At 51.4% G+C, this 22077-nt stretch overlaps 2 protein-coding genes across 2 annotated transcripts in view; one reads left to right on the forward strand and one right to left on the reverse strand.

Annotated features, from left to right (window-relative positions):
• KLHDC4 (kelch domain containing 4) overlaps nucleotides 1–10202 on the forward strand; it is a 47296-nt gene extending 37094 nt beyond the window's left edge. The window contains exons 9-13 of the mRNA XM_005862522.2: nucleotides 5054–5135; nucleotides 6975–7183; nucleotides 7801–8203; nucleotides 8920–9030; nucleotides 9939–10202. Coding sequence (XP_005862584.2) covers nucleotides 5054–5135; nucleotides 6975–7183; nucleotides 7801–8203; nucleotides 8920–9030; nucleotides 9939–10111 — 978 coding nt within the window. The 3' untranslated portion in view covers nucleotides 10112–10202. The remainder of the gene's footprint in view (nucleotides 1–5053; nucleotides 5136–6974; nucleotides 7184–7800; nucleotides 8204–8919; nucleotides 9031–9938) is intronic.
• Nucleotides 10203–16388: 6186 nt separating this feature from the next.
• JPH3 (junctophilin 3) overlaps nucleotides 16389–22077 on the reverse strand; it is a 104808-nt gene continuing 99119 nt past the window's right edge. Inside the window, exons 6-7 of the mRNA XM_014536789.1 lie at nucleotides 21970–22074; nucleotides 16389–19610 (exon numbers count right to left, since the gene is read on the reverse strand). Coding sequence (XP_014392275.1) covers nucleotides 19530–19610; nucleotides 21970–22074 — 186 coding nt within the window. The 3' untranslated portion in view covers nucleotides 16389–19529. The remainder of the gene's footprint in view (nucleotides 19611–21969; nucleotides 22075–22077) is intronic.

Raw genomic sequence — 22077 nt, forward strand, 5'->3', positions numbered from 1 at the left:
ATAAAAGCCTAATATGCTAAGTGTCCGACCATTCATTCGACCATTGATGACATGCACTGCCCACCAGGGGGCAGATGCTCTGACCGGTAGGTTAGCTTGCTGCTGGGGTCCGGCTGATCGGGACTGGGTGAGACGGGCTGGACATGCCCTGCAGCCCTCCTGCGGTCCCTCCCCGGCCCCAGTCGTGCACCGGTGTGGTCCCTTGGCCTGGCCTGTGCCCTCTTTCAATCCGGGACCCCTCAGGGAATGTCAGAGTGCCAGTTTCGGCCGATCCCCGCAGGCCAGGCCGAGGGACCCCACTGGTGCACGAATCCGTGCACTGGGCCTCTAGTACTGTAATAAAAGTTATGTGTATGTTCCCTCCCTCTCACTCCAGTAATTTTTATATTTCTTAGTCCAAACCTATCCCTGAGTGTGTAAAAACCACTCAGTAACCTTGCAATAAATGGCTTAATGCAGTGGTTGGCAAACTGCGGCTTGGCAAACCGCGGCTCGCGAGCCACATGTGGCTCTTTGGCCCCTTGAGTGTGGCTCTTCCACAAAATACCGACTTCTGCGCATGGGCCACAAAGTTTCAATCGCGAGCCGCAGTTTGCCAACCATGGGCTTAATGTCACTCATTTTAGTGGATTTCTTGCTGAAGTCTTTTTATAGGCTCAATGCTTTCTGGCACAACACGGCAACACATTTTCTGTTTATGTCTTCCACCCACAGATTTAGTGCCTTCCATCTTAACTAACTTACATGCTACTGTGGCCTTAACTTTTGCAATTTGAGGTACAACAGCAAAAGTAGCATGACTTTCTTTTTCCTTCTTCACTATTTCATGGTTAGAAGACTTTTCTTAATGTAGATCTTGACAACCTCAGCATACAGGGTTTTTAAAATTAAATTGGGAACTTTCACCTTTTCACTTCATGGAAACACAGCTTCTCTTTGCATATCTGAATCGCCAGCGTCAATACTCTGGTGCTTTGGGACATTATTAAGTAAAGTAAGGGTTACTTGAGCACAAACACTGTGATACCATGACAGTCTATTTGATAACGATTTGATTAGTGACTAAGGCAGCCGTGGGCAAACTACGGCCCATGGGCCGGATCCGGCCCGTTTGAAATGAATAAAACTAAAAAAAAAAAAGACCGTACCCTTTTATGTAATGATGTTTACTTTGAATTTATATTAGTTCACACAAACACTCCATCCATGCTTTTGTTCCGGCCCTCCGGTCCAGTTTAAGAACCCATTGTGGCCCTCGAGTCAAAAAGTTTGCCCACCCCTGGACTAAGGAATGGGCAGGGAGTATATACTGAGGACAGGAGTGAGGACAGTGGGGAGAAGGCGGACAAAGGAACAGTTCACGTCCCGGGTGAGACAGTGTGAGGTTTCATCACGCTATTTCATAATGACTTGAAATTTAAAACTTATGAATTGTTTATTTGGGGAGTTTTCCATTTAATATTTTGGGACTGTGGTTGACCATGGCAACTGAGACTGGGGAAAGTGAAACTGGGTAGAGGGGACTGCAGCTCATCCTCCCGTGTCTGGGAGGATGCCTTACACACATGCGAGTGGGGGCGGGCCTCCTCTTGCTGTCAGCTGTGTTGCTGGTTCTCAGTTCTCAGGACAAGAGGTTTCTGTTCGCACAGCCCCTGGTTTGGGTGTGTTGTGCAGCTGTTTTATTTGACCCTGGAAAAGTAGGTAACTTGAAGCTCACTTTTCATTTTGTTTGAATCTTGACCAGGTTGCAGCTACTTTTGTGGAAGCTCCCCTGCCCTTCGGGGATAAAGATGGGAATGCCCCAGGGAGTGGATAGGAGAAGTAAGGGCTCTTCAGAGTGGAGTTGCTGGGTTCTGACTTCAGGTCTCTGGAGTGCAAGGCCTTTGCTTTCCTCAGAGCTGTCGCTACCTTTTCCAGGGACCAGACTGCACTGAACGCGGGGGTTTCGGTGGCCTGGGGTCTGCTCTCATGACAATCAAAATGAGTCCATCTCTGAGTTTCGGACTGTTTGAGGACAGGAGTGTAGAGCTTGTGTGCAGGCTGCAAGGACAGGGCCTGGGGCTGGGGTTGGGGAGGATGGTATGGGTGCCCAGTGCTGGCGTCCGGGTCTCAGACAGACTGAATAATTTCAGAAACAGTGGAGGTTTTTTTCAACTTAATGTTGTAACACCTGATACACATTCTCAGATGTCTTTGGGTCCCATTAATACTGTATTAGACAGAAATTTGTGGGTAGAGGAGCAAGTTCTGCTCTGTAGAGTGAACACCTGGGTTACTCCTTGTGTGGCATTAACGTCAAGTTTCCTGAGCTGCTTCAAGGAGGAGGCGATCCTCCTTCTGAAGAGGCTGGGCCCTCAGAGTTCTGACTCCCTGGATGGGAGTGTGCCATCTCCAAAAATCCCTGCAGACTCTGTTTCCTCTCCTAGTAGAGTTTAATCCAGTGAAGAGACTAACTGGGCAGATTAAAAACCAGTGTGGTTTGCATTGATAGAAAGAAGCCGTGGCACAGGTGATCCACAATAAGAGAGTAACACAAGGCAGCTTTTTGTTTCCTTTGAGGACAAGGAGGTTGGGTTTTGGAGGAAGTCACAACACTTCAGGAAAAGAAACTGCTATAAAGGAGGAGTTAGAAACCTGCTGGGGTGTGCAGACCCCTTAACTAGTGAGTTCCAGTCAGAAGGGTGTGGCATCCTTGTCCCCCGGCCACACCCTGGCTTGTCACTGTGGAAGCTGTGGACTTGGTGAGCTAGTAGCCCTTCTTAGGAAGGGTTCTGGCTATTAAGCTTTGAGGGGATGGATTTAAATGTTATAGCATAAAAGGTGTCCCCCACCTCCTTAGACTGTTAATTCTGAGAAGAAATCATTGCTGTCAGCACAACAGTACATTTAACATCGGCAGGTGCAGTGACGACAAGGAGGCCGAGAGAGAATTGGCTGAAGCACAGCTGCTATCTGAGTTTCTAGACAAATACAGATGTCACTGAATTCCCTCACTGCCCCCCCAGCGGGAGAGGCTGCTGGGTGTGGATTTAGTTCCTAAAAACGCTGGGACTTTTGGTCTGAAAGGGCAAGCATGGAAGTGGTGGTAGTCATTTCCTCTGTGTGAATCTGCTAGAAAAAGAGAAGAATATCTAGTCTCAACAACTGTGTAACATGCAGAAATGGCACCACTTGAACGTGCAGATATTTCCAGAAGGAAAGCAAGAGGCTTGCACCAGTTCTGATTTCCTGAGATTCCAGCTGTTCCCTATGCGTGACCCATGTTGAACCTCCTTGGTTTGAGGATGTTCAGGTCACCTGTTCTATCCATGGACATTGGATTATTTGTTTTGTTTTCCAAAAGGAGAATAGCTCCCCCCCCCCTTTATAGTAAATATATACTCATTAGTTAAAAGAAAAATAATTATGCATTCCTTTTCTTTTAACATTTCCTGGCTCTGTCAGCTGAGTGGCTGATAAGCAGCAGCACCCAGCAGCAGTGAGCGCCATTGCTCAGGTCTTGGTTTCTAACACCACCTCCATGAACAAGAGCCAGTGCGCCTTGGAGAAATGGCCCGCTCTAGAACTGGGGCAAGAAATACTCAAGATGAGTCTGGAGCATCTTGTAGTGCCAAGGGACTATTTGTAAGAAACCACCTTGATGGAGTGTGTCAGAGGGACACAGGAGCCAACTGAAAGAGCTCCCAGTGGCCAGAGCTGGAACCATTTGAGCAACAAAATGAAATGGTATTGGATTATGGCCCACAGTGTAATATAGAGAACCATGAGTCCACACGATTATAAACAAGTGACTGAATAGATAAATTGGGGAAGAGACAAAACTCCTATGCAGAGTTCCATAGAGACTGGGAAACAGGAGGCGGAGCATGACTTCCCTCTCGGTCAGTGGGGGCTTCAGAGGGTGTCCTTCTGAAGAAGACAGTGTGGAACGCTGGCGGGGTGGGGTGGGGTGGGTCTCTCGACAGTGGAGAAACCTGACAAATACACCTCAGCCAGGTGGTCAAGGTCCACACCGGCAGTGGTAAGTCATGGTGACAGCATGCACCCGTGAGATGATGTGATGAGAAGGGTGCTGTACCTTTGGGATCCACCACCCAATACCCCACACCCCTGTCTGATTGTGAGAAAAACACCAGATAAATCCTAACAGAGGGACATTTTGCAAAACTGCCAAGGTCATCACAAGTCAAGTCTAAAAAACCGTCATGTCCCAGAGGAGCCTACGGATTCATGACACTAAAACAAGTGTCCTAGAACAGAAAAGCATGTTAGGGAGACACTGAGGGAATCCGGACAAAGAATTACTTCAGTTAATAGTCGTTTGTCAATATTGGGTCATTAATTGTGACAAATGTGCCACACTAATGTAAAATGTTAACTGTAGGGGAAATTGGGTGTGGAGTATGTGGGAATCCTCAATATCTCCTGATTTTTTTCTGCAAATATAAAGGTATTCTGAAATTAAAATTTTATTAAAAATAAGGAATTTAAAGTACAAATAAAAATAAGTTAATTTACTGAAATCCTTCCACCCAGGATAATATTTGCCAAGTAGCTTTTGAGACACCTTTAGTGTTTAGATAACAGCTGTGGCATGAGGCCTGGCGGACGTTGCTATGTAGAATGAGGTGTCTGGTCTGGCTGGGTAATGGTAGCGATTTAAAGCTAGACTCCGGGTTCAGACAGCTGTTTTAGAAGCTCAGAAAAGTCTTACCTGGGTGGTGGCTGGCTTCTGCTGGAGCATCAATTTGATCCTCGCAGTGCAGCCTGACTCACGTGGTTTGAAGGATGATGGGAACTGAAGATACGCAGGGACTGAAAATGGAAGGACAGCTGTATTGTGATAGCATTACAGTCCCACGGTGGTCTCCTTAGAGCTCCGTCCACGTAAGCAGGATTGCTGCGGAAGCCACAGGAAGCTCCAGTAAGGAAGCATAGAGTGCTTCTAGCATGATTGTGGTCATTAGAAGGCAGGGTTTCAAAATTTGAAATCTATTCTTAGATGTAGGTGGTGCCCTGTTAGTTCTCACACGACTTCCTTTTCCTTTTGCAGAGAATCAAGAAAGATGTGGACAAAGGCACCCAGCATTCAGATATGTTCCTGCTGAAGTCTGAGGAAGGAAGAGAAGGTTCAGGTGCTGTGCGAGGACGGGCCCGTGGGTGGTCTGCATGTCACTGCAAAAGGCAGGGCAGAGAAACGGAAGCCCCGCTGCCCTTCTGGTTGTAGGGTTGATGGTCAGTGGACAGGCCATCCTCATCACTGAGCAGGCCAGGCCGGACCCTCCATAATAACCCTAAGTGTCCTCCTGCCTGCACAGCAGAGGCGGCTGAGGAGTGTTCACCCTCTGGGGAGTTCAGGATGGACTGGCTTGAACACACTATCAGACCATGAACTCCCCTTTGCAGAGAGCAGGAACCACAGCTTTCTAGTCATTTCTCTTGTCCTTGCTCAAGAGCAAGGGACTGATGTTAGAATATAGACTATGGACCGCTTAAGGTGGGGTTGACATCTCCAACGTTCACTTTTTAAAGTTCCTTTACAAAAAGCAAGGTTGTGGTTCATTTGTGTGATGCAGGTCTTGTGATGAGAGGACTGGACTAGACCGAAGGGACCCAGCGTGATCAGGGTCTGCTTTATGACCTCTAGTGAGTTATTTCATCTCCTGGGAGATCTGTCTTCTGTAAAATGAGGGGTTGTTGTGCAGAATACCTACATCTCTTTCCTGTGCTAAAATTCTTTAAGCCAAGACTTCAGAAATGTTCCTACCCAGGTGCTTCAGGTGCCAACCACACGCATTGCACGACTGGTGAGGACATCTGCGTTTCCAAGTGGGAGCTAGGTTTAGAGTCATGAAGTAACTTACCCAGTTTACACACCAGTGGACTTGAACTTGAAAGCTGAACTTTGTTCTAGGCTGTGAGACCCCCAGCCTGTGTTTCCCCTGCATCCTGGCCATCAGGCCCTTACCCCACAGTGAGAAGGACATGGTGTGTTATGAGCTGGCGCACACTTGTGTGCATGCGTCATACTATGTGCTATGTGCAGGGGCCCCTGACATGTATCCTTTTCTATTTCCTCAAAGCATTAATATGCTGGTGGTGATGAATCGATCTCATGGCCCCTAGTGGGTGCAGCCTGGAGTCACCCCTGGGCTGTGTGCTGATGGAGGACATGTAGGCAGGACACAATGTTTCCCATTTGCTGTTTCTGTTAAGTTTCTTCTTTTTAAAATAGATTATTGGTTTATTGATTTCAGAGAGGGAGATAGAAAAATCAATTATGCGAATCATCAATTGGCTGCCTTCGGCACGCCCCCTACTGGGGATCAAGCCTGCAACCTGGGCATGTTCATAGGTCAATGCTCAACCATTCAGCAACACCGCTGGGCTGTTAAGTTTCTTTTTAATGTTTGTTGGAGTGAAAATCTTGGTTCTTCTTTCTAGACGTGATGGAAAACTTTCCCCCGCGTTTCACGCTAGGTTACATTTTGAGGCTGATCATAGAAATTAAACACAAGCCAGAGGGAAGAACATAAAGTGGTGTGGCCTGTGGGCATGCAGCCCACAGAGGAGAAAGGGAGGGTGGAGTGAGGGTCCTCCCGGAGGCGTGGGTGCAGCGTGGGCCTCTCCCAGCACTGGGTGTGCCAGCCTCCATGCCTGTCTCATCTCTGCCTCCATCCACAGCTGGAAAGAGCTTCTAGGGCGCAGTGTTTGGAGGGTTTGTGAAAAAGGCACCCCAGTGCAAACTGAACCTTAAGGAAAAGAATTAAAACTTCGAGTGAGATGTGTTGAAAATTGTGTTTTGTTTTTCTGCAGAGGGAGGAAAATGAGTGACTTGATGGACTTTTACCCACAGTTCTGCATTTTTTCATCTACCCTAGTCACTGGGGGAACAGGGACACTTGTGCCATTGGCTGGTTCTTGCTACCCCTCCATCCCTACATCTTACCTCAGCTCCTGCTCTCCTGTGACAGGCAGATGGGTGTGGACTCGGATCAACCCTTCAGGCACCAAGCCCACTCCCAGGTCTGGCTTTTCTGTGGCCATGGCCCCAAACAGTCAAACGCTGCTCTTCGGGGGTGTCTGTGATGAGGAAGAAGAGGAGAGCCTGGAGGGCGACTTCCTCAATGACCTGTACTTCTACGATGCCACCAAGAACCGCTGGTTTGCGGGACAGCTGAAGGTAGAGTCGGGCTCCAAAGTGGTTGCCATGGTGCATTGTGCACCAGACAGGCAGCTTAACACGGCACCTGGCTCTTGCCTCCACAGGTGATACTGGGTAGAGGCTGTGTGGTCTTGTTAGCCAGTTCTGCCTTCCAGGCCAGGTGTTGAGACACCCAGGCCTCTAGGTCCCTCTGCCACTCTGTGAGCTGTCACTGTAAGCAGGGAACCCATCACCTCTGTCCCTGCTGTGGCACCAGTCCCAGTGGTGGGCTCCATCCCAGTAATGGGATCCCCCGCGGCTTTGGCCTTGAGCTGACAAAGGTCAGCGGCCTCAGAAATAGGGCTTGAAGGAGGGAGGCGGCACTTTGTGGCAGAGACTCGGCCCAGGTCGAGTGGCCTCAGTGCCCCTGCTGAGAGTTGGGTGAGCGTGAGGGCCTGTTTCTGGACTCGCCACCTTCCACATTCTCTGAGGAGTGACACTGGGTGTGGACTTCAAGGGGCAACCCCAGCAGGTGGATTAGGGGTACAGCCCAATGCCGTTTGCCCAGCACCCGGGGTGGGTGGTGCTCCCCATGCACTCTGGAGCTCACAGCCCTGTCTGCCGCTAAAGTGGGCTGCCCTGCTTTTTGTCAACAGGGGCCCAAGTCAGAGAAGAGGAAGCGGAGGCGGGGCACAAAAGCAGAGCCTGAGGGAGCCAACGAGCAGGAGTGTGGGGAGGCCAGTGCCCAGGCGCCCCGAGAGGTGGTCAGAGAGGTGGTCACAGAGGACGGAACAGTGGTCACCATTAAGCAGATGCTCACAGCCCCAGGCCCATCAAAACAGCCCCAGTCGGATGAGGACGATAGCCCGGAGGAAGCAGGTGGCCCGTTGGTGGAGCCCCGCCCCCGCTCCAATGCCATGCTGGCCGTGAAGCATGGCCGACTCTACCTCTTTGGGGGCATGTTTGAGGCCGGTGACCGCCAGGTCACCCTCAGCGACTTCTACTGCCTTGACCTGCATAAAATGGACCAGTGGACGGTCTTGGTGGAGGCGGATCCAGGTGAGCTGTGGTGGGGGAAGCACCTCCTTTGGTTGGGTGAGAGCACTCGGAAAGCATCTGGTCGAGTCTGCCCCCAAGTGCCGCCCAGATCTACCCTGTGCCGATGAGCCGGGTGCTCTCTGGCTGTTCATGTGAAGCAGACCCTGGTCACAGGGAGCGAGGCTGGTTACATTACAGGGACCCCGGCTCACCCTTGACACCATTCATGTGAGCCTCAGAACTGTCCAGGCTTCCCATCGATGCAAAGCAGATTTTGCTTGTGGCAGCTTCCCATCGTGGGCCGCCTGCTGTGTGCACATGAGCCTCCAGGCAGCCCCTTCCAGTCTGTGACCTGAACCTTGGGGCCTCATTTATTCTCTGATCCTTCATTCCTCACTTTCACATTGTACCACAGGCTCTCGCTAGTGGTACATGCTCATTTCTTAAGTCACTAGTTTCTTTAAGGTCTGAGACTAAAAGTTAAAACCCACACATTTAAGGGAAGGTATAAAACAGCTGGTGTAAGATTTTTTTCTGTCTTCTGGTTTGCCAATCTTATTCTCACCATCTCTGCTAAGATCCAGGGAAAACGGCGCATTTTGATATGTTGGGGTGAGGGGCCTTGCATTCAGGTCGGGTTTCCTTAGTGAGAAGATGGGGTCCTCAGCAGCTCCCAGTCTCGGTTCCCCTCGTTCTGGTTGCACTGACCCTCTGTGGATGTTCATTTTCCTCTAAAGAAACACAGGAGTGGCTGGAGGAGACTGACTCAGAGGACAGCGATGCTGGTGAGGGCGCTGAGGGCGGAGAGGAGGACGAGGAGGACGAGGACAGCAGTGAGGAGGACCAGGGTGAGTATTAACATTTGACTGCTTGTAGATATGCTTCAGAGGTGAGCCTAATGTCAGCATAAGAAACATTCAAACCTGTATAGAATTTTTGTGAGTTTATTTGAGCCAAACTGTTAACAATTTCTGGGAAGCAAAATCTCAACCTGTTGAGATAATGCTCCAGAGAATGGCAGTTTTGCACCTTATTTCTTATATTACAATAAAAAAAGAAGGTATAAGTGGTTACATGAAATTCATTGGTGATAGATTAGGGAGGGTGGGAGAAAGCAAAGTAGGGAAACCTCTGGAATTGAATAAAAAGTAAAATGGTACATCTTTTAGTTAAAGTGGGTACAGGATATTTAATAGTCAATAATTAACACAATAAAAATAACAAGAGGATTTGTAGTCTCTGCTTTGGTGCATTGGTTGTGCCTTGAGGGGTTTGGAAAAAGAGAAGTTACCCTGACATTCCAAAGGTATGTTATCTTAGATGCAGAGGCCATAGACAGACTCAGTTATGATAAAGATTAACTTTTATCAAGGATGATTCTAGCCTAGGACCTGACTACCTGCCATAAATGGCTTTTAGTTAAAAAGTTTTAATTTCAGACCATCCTTTGTGGTTACTTTAGATCTCTGAGTTTGCAGGGCTGCCACGCAGGCCTCCCCTGAGTTTGTCAGGTTAACATGTGGCCCCTTTTCATCCACACTAAGTTTTTTAGAAAATATTTGTATCTGGAGTATGTTTGAGCAGCTTGCTATTTGAGCAGTGTCGTCGTGCAGAATGGCTTCATGGCGTCATTTCTGTAAATCCGGGTGCTCCCACAGTCACTTCGTCAGGCCGCGAGCAGGTGGCCTACACTGCCTGACCCAGGCCTTCTTCCTCTGCTGAACGTGTTTCTTTATTTTCCTCCTTCCCATGAAAGAGCCACAGCACCCCTTGGTGACGCCTGGTGAGCAGTTTGCAGACTACCTGCCTAGGACTGAGCAGTATTGGGTGAGGCTTGCCCGAGACGATGCTGGGTCAGAAGCAAAGGAGAAGAGAGTGCTGAAGGTAGCCCATGCCATGGCAAAAGCTTTCTTTGATGACTCAGCATGAGCCGCGAGCCTGGGCCGGAAGTTAAACTGAGTGAGGTTGTCTTCCCTCCCCGTCACTGGTGTGATTTAAAATAAACTGGACGTGGAACAAGGCTGCTGCAAAGGTTGTCTTCTGTGCGGCCCTGCATGCACCAAGGTCCTGGTGGGGCCTGCCAGGGCAGGGCCAGGCTGAGGGTGGGCCACCCACACCGCAGGCGGCACTTGAATATGGAGTGGCCCCAGGAAGCATGCTCTGATACAGACTGGAACATTGGTGCTCTGTGGGCGGGTTTCTCTTCTGCAGAGCTAGGGGATGAACGTTCTGATGGACTGCATATTACCAACCTGGAGATGTGCTTTTTGACTTAACAATTGTCAGGAGTAGCCCTCAGACTGCCTGTATGAGTTTTCTTGTTATTTATAAAATAAAATAGCCGTTGGCTGGGCAGTTCTGCTCCTTCTCTGCCACTGGCTTTTCTTGGGGCTCTTAGTGATCAAGTACACCTGAAGCCTCCGGGACTGATCCCTTAGCCTTGCTGGGGAGGAGGTGGTGGAGCCACCCTCTGTCCTTCACCCCTGGGGCTCAAGGTTGTCATTTGCAAAGTGACAGAGAGGAAGGAAAGCCGAGGGCAGTACCGGAGGGCAGTTGCCCCACTGTCCATCCCCATGCAGTTGCTATGCAGTGCCTGGCCTGGGGGCAGAGGTTCCTCACAGCAGAAGTCCTGGTGTGTGAACATGCTGGCTGGTGCCTGCTCCAGGGTGAGTGCCAGGAGACTGCTTTTCATTTTTAAATTTGGGGTCAAAAGTTGGGCTTTGAATTACCACCTGGTGCATTTTTTCATCTTAAATATCTGCAACAATGAGAATGTAGGATCTTAGTTTTTAGTTAAGGGGCCAACATCCCATTCATCCCATACTTTACCTGGTTTTTTTGTTTGTTTGTTTTTCAAAAGGGAATACCTCCCTCCAGCAGAGCAGGGCGTGGGCCAGGGCTTCAGTGGAAGAACCGGGGCCAACGTAATCCAGCAGCAGCCCCTCCTTCCACCTTGCCTTTACCTTCTCATGACGCTGGCTCCAACCAGCTCCCACTGGTGTGTGCTTGTGCTCTAACAGGACCCAGAGGGGGAATGGGCTTTTGCAGGCTGATCAGAAGTGAGACGCTCTCCTCTTGCAGTAGCCTGCCCGCCACATCTGCCCACCGGAGCCTCCCTCTGGGTGTGTGCCTTGCATTGCCCAAAGGAGCCCTGGTCATCGGGGAGAGGCCAGGTGGGTGTTAGCCAGCATGGCGCCTGGTTGGTTGGCATGGGAGGAAGGGTCAGGGATTCTGCGTTTCGCTGGTATTTGTGGCGCTTCCCTTGGGTCCTGGGGCAGTTTGAGTCCTGTATTAACATTCTGTGTAGAGTCCAGCTGGAAGCTCCTAGGACGGCTGAAAAGCCAGGTGAGCGCCGCAGCTGGCCCCCAGGAACTGCACGCAGGTCCCTCGGCCTTGCTGTCTGACCGTGTGACAGGAGCACACCAGGCTGGATCGTGCCGCTGCTAAGGCAGGAAATAATTGGGAGATCTTATCGGCTTCAACACAGTTGTCTATTATCAGAGGCCACTTTTCTTAGAGGAGCCTATAGCTAAAAGACTGGAAAGAAGGTAATTTTTAACCAGCCAAGTTGAAAGAAAAGTACCCTCCAGAGAAGCCTCTGTACAAACAAGTACCCGTTTTGCTGTCATGTCCATGGGGCTGCTGCTAAAGATGCAGTTTGAGTAAAGAGGTTGATCAGAACCCAGGAGGATTAAAGAAACGCTTCCAGGAGAGTTGCTGTCTCTGCTGTTTAATTGCTGTGATTAAAACACCAGGAACGGTGCCTTCGGTCTGCAGCAGCGGGGAGGGGGAATCGACACAGGACCTCGGGTGCCCCAGGCGCAGCGGCCACGCCTCCTGTCCTGTTTGTCAGTGACTGGGTTGCCTAACTGAATGCTCTTGACACCCCGATGGCCACGTTGGCCACGAGTGGCCAGCATGCAGCCCCTGCCTTGCTGGAGCCGGAACCGCAGGAGGCGGCCATGTCCAGGTGGGCAAGGCCCTCGGTTGGCTGATTGTTGTTGGGAAGCCCTTAATACCCACCCCCTGGTGGTTTCCCACCCTTTTTCTTACTGGTGCCCATCACCCTGCCACATCAGCCCTGTGGACACCGTGCCGGAGCTTCTGGAAGAGCTCCGTGGGGTTTCGAGTGTGACGAGTTCTCTGTTCTCCCTACTTCCCAGGAGCACCTGAGCCCTGTCTGGGTCAGGCTGAAGTAAGAGGAATTCGCAGGGGTTGAGGTGTTGGTTTTTAAAAGCTGTTGACAGTGATGTTTATTGCAATTGGACATGTGATTTTTTTTAATACCAATTTGGTACAAGCAGAAAGCCAGTGGCTAGGTGACAATATAAGTACATTGAGGGACCAGATATTGGGTGGGTCTGCTGGTGAAGGTTAACCTCTTCAAGAGGCTGCCCATGTGAGATGTGTTGCAATGAGAAGGTGACACAAGTGTAGATTATATCAGAGGATGGCAGGGAGGGGACACTTGTTCCCTGACATAAAGGAAAAGGGATCAGCTCTAGCTCCAGTGAGTCTGAAATCCATCTTGTGTTCATTGCTGAGTTCCATGTATGGAATAGGCTTTCTAATAACTTCTGCTTTCCCAGGTGTTAAATCGGGAAGCAAGCTGTGCGTAGGTGGTTGATCACCAGAGATCAGTCTCATCTTATCTCAAGTACAGACCACAGTCATCCTTTTTTTCTGTTTTGCAGTGCCTTTTGAGTCCAGGCTGTCCAGGATCTGACCTTGGGGTCTGACCATGGTGTCCAGCCGGAAGCCAAGGCACTGCCCAAAACAGTTGGTGGCCACAGGTGCTGGGACCAGGTGAGAAGCCACCCTGGAAGCTGTCGTGTCAGGCTGAGGACGGGCGTGTTGAGCTGTGTGTGGCGTGGGACTCCGTGTGGGCAAGGGATCTCACCCGGGGAGCAGGGCTGGAGAGACCGCAGTGTGTCAGCAGGATTCCGAGGCAGAGAAACTCATGGGGAAGAAAGACACTCAGTACAGCCACCCCATGAGAAGCACAGATGTTGAAGTTTAAGAAAATTAAAACAGGTTTGGAAAAAATATACTGTGAGATCCTTGGGCCATTAGCTGGCGGGGGGCGGAGGGGGGGCGGGGGTGAGGCCTGAATGGGGTAGGAGGCCTCAGGCACTCATTTTATGGTGAGGAACCTGAGACGGTGAACAGGGTTATTAGCCTAAACACATAGGAAAAGCTGGTGAGAGAAGGTGGGGGGCACATTTCAGATTCGTATTCACAGAGCTTTCCTACTCAAAGTAATAAGATCCTCCAAATGTGACAGAGGGACGCTGTTGGTTAACGGAGGCTCAGTTCTTTAAGTTGCAATTATCCAGCTTATAATTTTGTCACTAGAAGGAACTTGCATTAAAGACACTTCTTATACAAGGATGCAGGTTTTCCAAATTTCAAATGATAATATTTATTACTAAAAGGAGCAAAATTTTTCTTTAATCTCAACACTGTCCCTTGCTTTCAGTTAGTGAAATATATAGTAATGGTCTGATTTAAACATTCATTAAAGAAAATTATTTTATTTTCATTTTGTAAATAACCAAGCTATTTTTCCAACTAAAAGAAAAAGGCTGAGGTAATGTTTTTAGCTGCTTCATTAATAGGAAAAATCAGAACATAGTCAACATTCCCTTTTGTCAATGCACAAAATGATTGCACAGTATTAGCAAACAGTTCACATGCACCATGGGAAAAGGGTGGAAAAAAGAAAACGCAGATTGAGACAGATTTATGTTAGAGTTCATTCACAAAAAGGCAACCACATCAGGGTTAGTGGTTTCATGTCTAGCGTGAGGATGAGCTTCACGCACTGCTCACCTGAACGGTGTGGGCGTGTGGGTTTTAGTCAGGCTAGAAATGGTGATGGTGCAGATAAGCAGGGTCCAGCTGGAAGTGTTGTCAGGGTTAGCCCAGTGTTTGGAGGCATTGGCAGATCAGTGGTCAGGGGCACGCTCACTCCTGTATAAGCCACTGAGTGTGCGTGAGGGCCACTCAGACAGTGAGAGTGCAGGCCCTGCTGCTCTGGGGTCGGTGACCACGCTAAAGGACGGGCTCACTCAGAGGCCCAGTGGGAGAGCCCGGTCCCAGGGCCATGGGTGCCAGAGTAGCCTGGAGGGCGCATGCGCAGTGCTGGCCCTCAGCGCGGATTCCTTCCTCCTGAGCCTCCCGCCGTCTACCTGGCCTGTGCCGATGTTTGGGAGGCCCACGTGGGGCAGCATTCCTCCTGACCGGCCTTCCCAGGCTCACACAGTGTGGTGTAGGCGTCATTCATGGAAGGTCGGTGGGTGCATAGTATGTCTGCCCTGTTGGAACTGATCACATTTAGAGAGAAAGAGAAATTCGTGGGCTGTGTAAGTGCTCTTGCAATATGAGTGCTCTAATGTTAAGGGACTAAACTTATCACGCCTGCATTGGGTGTGTCAAGTGCTGACCTCTAAGGAAGTAGCCCTGGCTCCTGCCTGACCTAGCAGGTGTGGATGAATTACCGAGGGCCCAGGGGTCCAGCCAAGAGCCGTCTCCACCTTTCCTTGGGGCCTTCTGCCTTCATGGGTTTGGGTTGCCGCTGTCACCACATCACCAAGCAGTGGCAGCACAGCTGGCGCCCTGCATCCTGTGGCACAGACACGATGGGAAGGGCAGCAGGAGAGGGTGTGCATGGATGTGGTGACAGGCCTGGGCAGCCTGGGGCCTGACCCTGTGGCGCCGGCGCACAGAGAGCTGTGTGTATCTCGGGCAGCAGGTGTGGTGGGGCAGCCCAGTGAGGTAGGTGTGTGAGGTCTGCCGCGCTCCCTGGCCCTGCTCGCCATCCCTCAAAACCCTGGACCCAGGCTCACTGCACCCGGCTTCCTGTGGCAAGCTCACATCCACACCTTGCTCTGCCCATGGTGGCTGCCTGCTTCTCTGAGGTTTAGGAGCACGTTTGCATATTTGTCTCAGGCACTTCCATGGTGGGATTTCATGTGGAAGCAAACCCCAAAAGCATTGAGCCATCTTCCAAAGCATTGCTTCCATCTCCCTCAGGGGTGGTCCCGTTCTGGCACCGCCCCCGCCATGTTTCCCTCTGCACTTCTCACTCCGTGCCAGCACCTCCTCCGTGCCTTCCTGAGCCCGCGCCCCTACGTGTTTCGGGGACTGCGACCCTTGTGCTTCCACAGTTTTCAGACATTCCATATAGTCTGTAGTTCACATTGTCCAGGCACATGGAGACACTGTAAAAATACAGCTTTGTTTTTTATTTTTAAACAAAGGCAACTGCACTTTTTCTTCTTTTAAGGCTGAGTTAGGGACACTTCTGGACACTTGGGGCAGGTCATTTTTCTAGCGTTGCTTACTGATGGTCTTGCCTGACGTGGCCAGCCCTGGCCAGAGAACAAAACTAGCCAGACACCTTATGTTTACAGACAGCTTCCCCTCATTCCTTCTTTCTCTTGATCCTGTCACTTCACTTTTATGCTGACCTGACTAGGAGCCAATGCTTGTCCGAGGCAAGGTTTCCTCAGTATCATGACACTGAGGTGTTTGTCAGCGATACTCAGTACTGTCAGTTGATTGTGAGGGTCAGGCAGTACATTCAGCTGTGGAAGTCGATGTCTTAAAACCTAGTAGGCACCTTTATGGCAACTTTCTGAGACCAAAGGCAAGAAAAAAAAATGGAAGACAAGACCTATAAAAGGTAAAGAAACCGAGCTTCCTGTAGAAAAGGGTTGCATCTTCCACCCTCGTGTTGAAAAGTGTCTTATTGTGCACGTGAAGGTGAAATAAGCAAGTGCCCCTGGAGGAGGCCACTGGGGCGTCTCTGGGAGCACCCCCTGGGCCTCTTAGGCCCCCCCTCTTGGGTACAGGTGAGAACTGCCTGACAGGAAAACCCTGCCCAGAGAGAGAATACTGGTGGTGATTGGGTGTCTTTAAAGAATAATCAGAAACCCAAACCAACAAAAATCGCAAAAAATGGGACCATTTGATTCACGCCCCCAAGTATTCATCTTTAACAAGTCCTGTGTCTTGTGGGATCTGAACACCTCCCCAGTTCTCAGTAATGCCCTTTGGTTGTCAGGGGGGTGGCCGCATAACTTACTGAAAGGGAATGGGAGCACCTTGATGACCAGGCTGGTGTTAGCCAGGACATGGGGCTGCTCCATCTGTGTGCCCGGGTGCCAGACAGGGGAGTCCGTGCACTGGTGAGACTCTCTTATCTTGGGCTTAGTGCATGTCGGAAAGAGCCTGTCATCCTACCACGAGTGTGTTTATTCACACCACACACCATGGCGTCTCAACAAGACCGGAGTGTATTGGTCGTTAGATGTCATGGACTTCCTAGGAAAGTGAGTCATTCCTTGCATTTTCATGACTCTCCTCCCTCGAATGATTTAGGCAACGGGCTTTGCATTTTTGTGGATGCACTGATTTTTTTTCTATATTAGCATCGTCTTCCTTGTCAGTTATTTTGGCTTATGTACTGCATACCTCATCTCTGTCTTTGGGAATCTGTGTGCTAATGATTACAAACCTAAGAATCAAAAGGATGGACGAATAGGACTTTTCAGGGGCCTGAAATCACCCAGGCATTGTGCAGACACGAAGCAGACTTAAAAGCACAAGTAAATCCGGTACACGAGGCTCCTTACTTTGTGGTAAGTGGAACCAGTGAACCATCAGCACAGACCTGTTACCTGGTGACTTTACAGGGTAACGTCCGTTCCAGCTCATTAGGGTGAGGTGCGAGTGCAGGCTCCAGCCTGGGGTGGGTGAGGAGAGGTGGGCATGGGGTGGCGACCCCTTCTCCCATGGCCCAGCCTAGTATCTCAGGTATCTCAATTTCTCTGCCCCAGGTTTCCACATCCAGAGCATGTCGGGAGAACTGACTCTCACAAGGTTGCTCTGGAATTAATTAAAACTTGTCAGTGCTCTGCACCAGTGGGGGCAGCCATGACACACGTCTATTTTCCCCAGTCCCACGTGTCCTTGTTGAATTCAGCACACACACATCCACGAGGAACGTGCATGAGAGAAGCAGGTCAGCGGACTTGGCCTGGAGTTAGGTGACTGGTGCACCCATCGGACAAACCTGAGGCTCTGGGCAGGTAGGAAAAGCAAGCTGGGCTGAGCGAAAGCATTCGGCCAATCTGCAGGGATGCTGCGAGGCAGCCTGGTCTTTAATCACACTGGAACAATTAAAGAGCTTTCTGGTCTCTCCGACCATGTTTTGGTCTTGGTGGAATCTACTTGGAATTCACCAGGAGTGCAGGGAAATGGCTCTGCCCTCTGTAGGTACGGAGTGCGGGGGGGGGGGGGGGGGGGGGTGTTGATTTGGTTTTCACAAGTGTGTGATTGGCAGCTGGACTAGTGATGGAGACATCTAGTCATGAAACCACTACTGCTTCTGTTGAATGAGGTGTGCTTCTGTGCTGCTGCTTTTATGCATCTAACAATCTCATGGTGTTTGCATGTAAATATATAAACCTGCATTTGTAGGTACCATTTTTGTCATGCAGTTATTGGAATGTACAAAAAAAGTCTGTAATCTTGACAGAGAGTTGCAAAGAATTATAAACCACATATCCCAGCATGATGATTCTTAGGGCTGCAAGGAGCAGGCATCTTTATTTGGTTCACTTCAGGTCTGCAGCAACCACTTGATATTAAAAAAGAGGAACGGAAAAAAGATGTACAAAAAGATGTGATATCCCTTTAGAAAGCAACATTATCAGAAATGTATTTCCTACGGATCCTCCCTCCCTTTCCCATGTCTCCACTCCCCAAAAAAGACCCCAACCTAAACCAAAATGTGAGAAGGAACGGGGATTGAATGTATAACAGAAAAAAAATAAAACTGAATTTAACTGGAACATGCTCTAATCTTTAGTTTATTTCTGGTTAAAAATATAGCAATCCAGTGCAGTGTAGTAAAGAAATCTGCTTGAAAGGTAGCAGAGAAACAGCTAAACATAAGCAAAGCAAGGCAGAGTCATAGGCGGGCTGTACCCAGGACGACTGTGGGGCTCACCTTAAGGACCTTCCCAGGTGTGAGCACAGGGGACCTGGGTATGGACGTGCCCGTGGCCCCACAGACACGTCCATACCGCTGGCCGGGCTGGCTCGAGCTAGGACCATAGAGCACTCAAACATTCTGGAGCCTTGTTCTTTTGTTTGGATGACAGAGCAACACTGGTGGAGAAAGCAGAAACACCAGGAATCTGTTGGTGTGTGACTGAAAGTTGTGTTACATATATGGGGGGAGATGGATATGCAACGATTTCTCAGGAATTTTTAAGCCACTTGATTTCAACCACATTCTGTCCTGGGACTAGACCAGCTCTGGAGAATTAATGAGGCATCTGGGAAGAAGAGGCATGTCTGTGGGGGAAGTTGCAGGCACAGGACAAAATGAAACTCGTGGGCTCAGTGACGTGGGAGAAGATGGTGTCATGAAAGGGCTGCGGACGTCTGACAGGGACGTGGGAGCCTGGATACCTGTCCTGCACAGTAAGTACTGGAAGGCCGTGCTGCAGCCCAGGCGTGATGGCCCAGGGGCCGCACTGCTCCCTGCCCTCTGGCACCAGCCCCGCGCCTCTGCAGGCTCCGGACATCTGCAGCCTGGCTGCCCTGGGTCTGGTGGGAGGATGGGGAAGAGAGAGGGACAGCAGGGAAATGAGGACGTCGCTGTGAGACTCGGGTGGGACCTGGCCTTGCAAGGAAAGCCGTGGGGCAGTGCCGAGACCAGGGGTCTGTTTTTTTGGGAAGAGAAGAGAGGACAGACCTCTGCTTCCTTAACTCTGCAGCACAGATTTAAAACAGAAAAAGCCCAGGCTGCTGCCAGCCAGGATGGGACACCCTCTTCCCCGCGCCTCGCCCACACTGACTCCCCGATTCCAGGACAGGGAGGAGAAGCAGAGTGAGCTGACTCCCCGCGTCACACCTCCCGGCCGCTGCTCCCCCCGGCCACAGCTGGACACTCAGGGGTCCTCCTCAGCTGCCTCCTTTCCCACGTCCCTGAAGGGAGTGTGATGACGATGGTGACGATTTTATTGTTTTTGCCACTGATTTGCTGGGATCCCTTTTCTTTCCACTTCAAGCTGGAGGATCGGCGTGCTGGCCTCCTTCTGCCATGCCACACAGCATAGTGTTATACAAGCAAAGAATTTTGGCTAAAATCCAAAAAACATTACCCAGAAAAAAAGGCAAACTGTGAGTAATACCCAATCGTGTTGTTCTGTGAAGAAACTCGGAAGTAGCTGTGGGCTGTCCGAGTTATGATCCTTTCCTTTTTGTTGTTTTGCTTTTAACGTCCCCCTTTTGTACACCAACTGGTATTTTTGCTAATGTGACAATTTCATCAGATGAAAAAGTTAATAAACAAAATGGCGACTCCGATGTTTAGCAAGATCACCATGGCTACCAGGATGGGAGCTGAGCCCTGGAACAGAAGGAGAGAGAAAGGGTTGAGCCTGGTCTGGATTGTTCTCTCTCTGGCCATACCCACCCCCCAGCCCCAGACCAAAACAGGAGGTTGGAACCAAACGTCCAGCTCTTCAGAGCATGAAGCCCTGCAGAAGTCAGACCTGAGGAAGAGGCCGCCACTGGACTCGAGGTCTGCAGTCACTGCCCCGGGAACTCTGAGCACTCTGGCGGCTGCCCTCCCTCCTGGTGCCCCAGGTCTCTCCTCACATAAACACCCCACACCCAGCTCTGTACAGCTGGGACTTCAGACACTGCCACTGGATTTCAGATGCAGCCCACCCAGAGTGGCCCCTAAATTCAGCCTGGGACCCCCAAACCGTCAATGGGAGAACCTCTAACAGGCCTCTGAACACATCTTCCTCAATGGAAACCACCTTCCCGTTAGCGGCTCCAGCTCTGTGCTAACCGCTGTCCCTGGGCGGCCCGCCTCTCTCGCCAGGGGGAAGGAGCACTTGTCTTCTCCAGCCTTTCCTGGGTGCTCAGCACCCAGTGCCTCAGGGCGGAGCCCACAGTCGCTTGGGCTTGTCATCTTGAAGCCTCAGTGATGGGTGCAGGGCCTGCCCCCTGGAGAGGCCTCTGCTGGAACGCCCCTCCACTCCCCTGTCCTGGGGTCCCCAGCCGCCCCTCAGGACCAGGCATTGGTCTGGCAGAGTAAGTACCAGAGCCCAGCTGGAAGCCTGCACCTCTTCCCAAGGGAGCTCCATTTTAAAGCTCCCAGACTCGCCAGCAGAGTTAAGTGGGAAACTACGGAACCCTTCCTGCGTCTCCACCCTGCCCATCATCCGGCTGTCCTAAAATAACCACATCCGCACACAGGTGCACATGGGCGGCACACATCAGGTGCGCACACACCACATACGTGTGGTTGCACATGCACACACATTCCCAGCTGCCAGAATGAGGGAAGCGGAGTTGTGGCAGCTGGCACTGAGGCCCCGGGGGCTGCTCTCCACAGGGGTTGAGAGGGGTTTGGGCGGGGAAGGCAGAATAGGAACCAGCCCACCAGCAAGAAGACATGCTCACATGTTTCAAGGGGAAGCAGAAATGGCCTCGAGGGCCAGCAGGCTGTCTTCTGATAGGCAGCTTCTCTCCCAAGGGAACAACATCAGATGAGGGACGGGCAGACACCGACCCTGCCCTGCAGCGGCACCAAGTCCCAGGGGCCAGTCTGGATGGCGGGCAGCACACAGGCTGGTTACTCAGTCGGGCTCTGCATGCCCGTGAGGCAGGCCCCCGGTGTTCCTCTGGGACAAGTGGGACTGTGGCACGCGGCGCCCATCAGCACGTGTGGGAGGCCCTGTAGGCTGACACTGGTCCAGGGGGGATCGTGTGGGACCACACAGGCATCAGCCGGGGGTGTAGGTCTGAAGTGCGTTCCAGTGGCCCTTTCTGCTGCCACTGGGCCAAGGGACCAAGGCATGTTGCTTCTAGGCGGAAGCCACCTGACAAAGGGTCCCAGAAGGTACCTCTGGGTGCAAGAGCTCTCCCCAGCCCCTGACAGGTCCTGCCCAGGGGTGTCTGTCCTTCCCTCCAATCCAGCCGCCTTGGGAGTGGTGCTTCTAGGTGAGTTTCACACCTGAGACACGGTCCTCACTCCTGAGCAGCCCCGGTGGCCCCCCGGGGCCTGATCAACCTGGATTACAGCCCCATCCGGAGCCACGGATCCCACAGGCCTGGGTGGGTCAGAGCCTCATTCTAACGAACTCCCGGAGTGCCCTGCAGTGCCATACTCAGAGAACCGCGGCTTCACAGGAAGGGCCGAGGGGTGGACAGCCTCACAGAACTGTCCGTCTCACCCATTAGAAAGTAGGCCTTGGAGCAGGACACGTGTGTCCTGGCAGATGGGACCACCGTGCCTGGCCCGCAGGTAAGCGGTGTGGCCTGGACAAAGGACCTGACCCAGCCTGATTCCCCTGCTCTGCGTCTGTCCCTCTGTCTCTCCTGGACGGGGACTCGTGGGCAGTGGTGGGGGCTCACAGGAGACTCCAGCACAGGGAGTTGGAGGAACTTGGGGCAGGTCTGGGCGAGGCTGGGTCCCATGCTGCCATCTTCCTTTTGGGAGCTTCCAAACCTGCCCAAGTGTTTCACTAAACGGATCAAGCCTGTGACGAACCTCCTGAGTCTCCGTCTGACGGAAATGCCCCCCAGCCCTGCACTGGCTTCCTGGGAGGGAGGCCCCAGTCCTTGGAAGCCAAGGCCATCAGCCTGGGGCCGCTCCTGACCCCCACCCCACCCACTCAGCTAGAGCGGACTCCATGGAAGTCGCCGGATGGGGGACGAACCTGGGCTCTCACTCCCCACGGGCAGCCACTCACCGTGCTGGACTTGAGCTCGTCCCCGTTCTCCTCGTCGGACTCCCGGGCCACGGGCGAGGACTTCTGGGGCGGGGAGAAGGTCAGGTCCCAGCGCAGCAGCCGGGTCTC

Source organism: Myotis brandtii, unplaced genomic scaffold (genome assembly GCF_000412655.1).
Source record: "Myotis brandtii unplaced genomic scaffold, ASM41265v1 scaffold165, whole genome shotgun sequence".
NCBI lineage: Eukaryota > Metazoa > Chordata > Mammalia > Chiroptera > Vespertilionidae > Myotis > Myotis brandtii.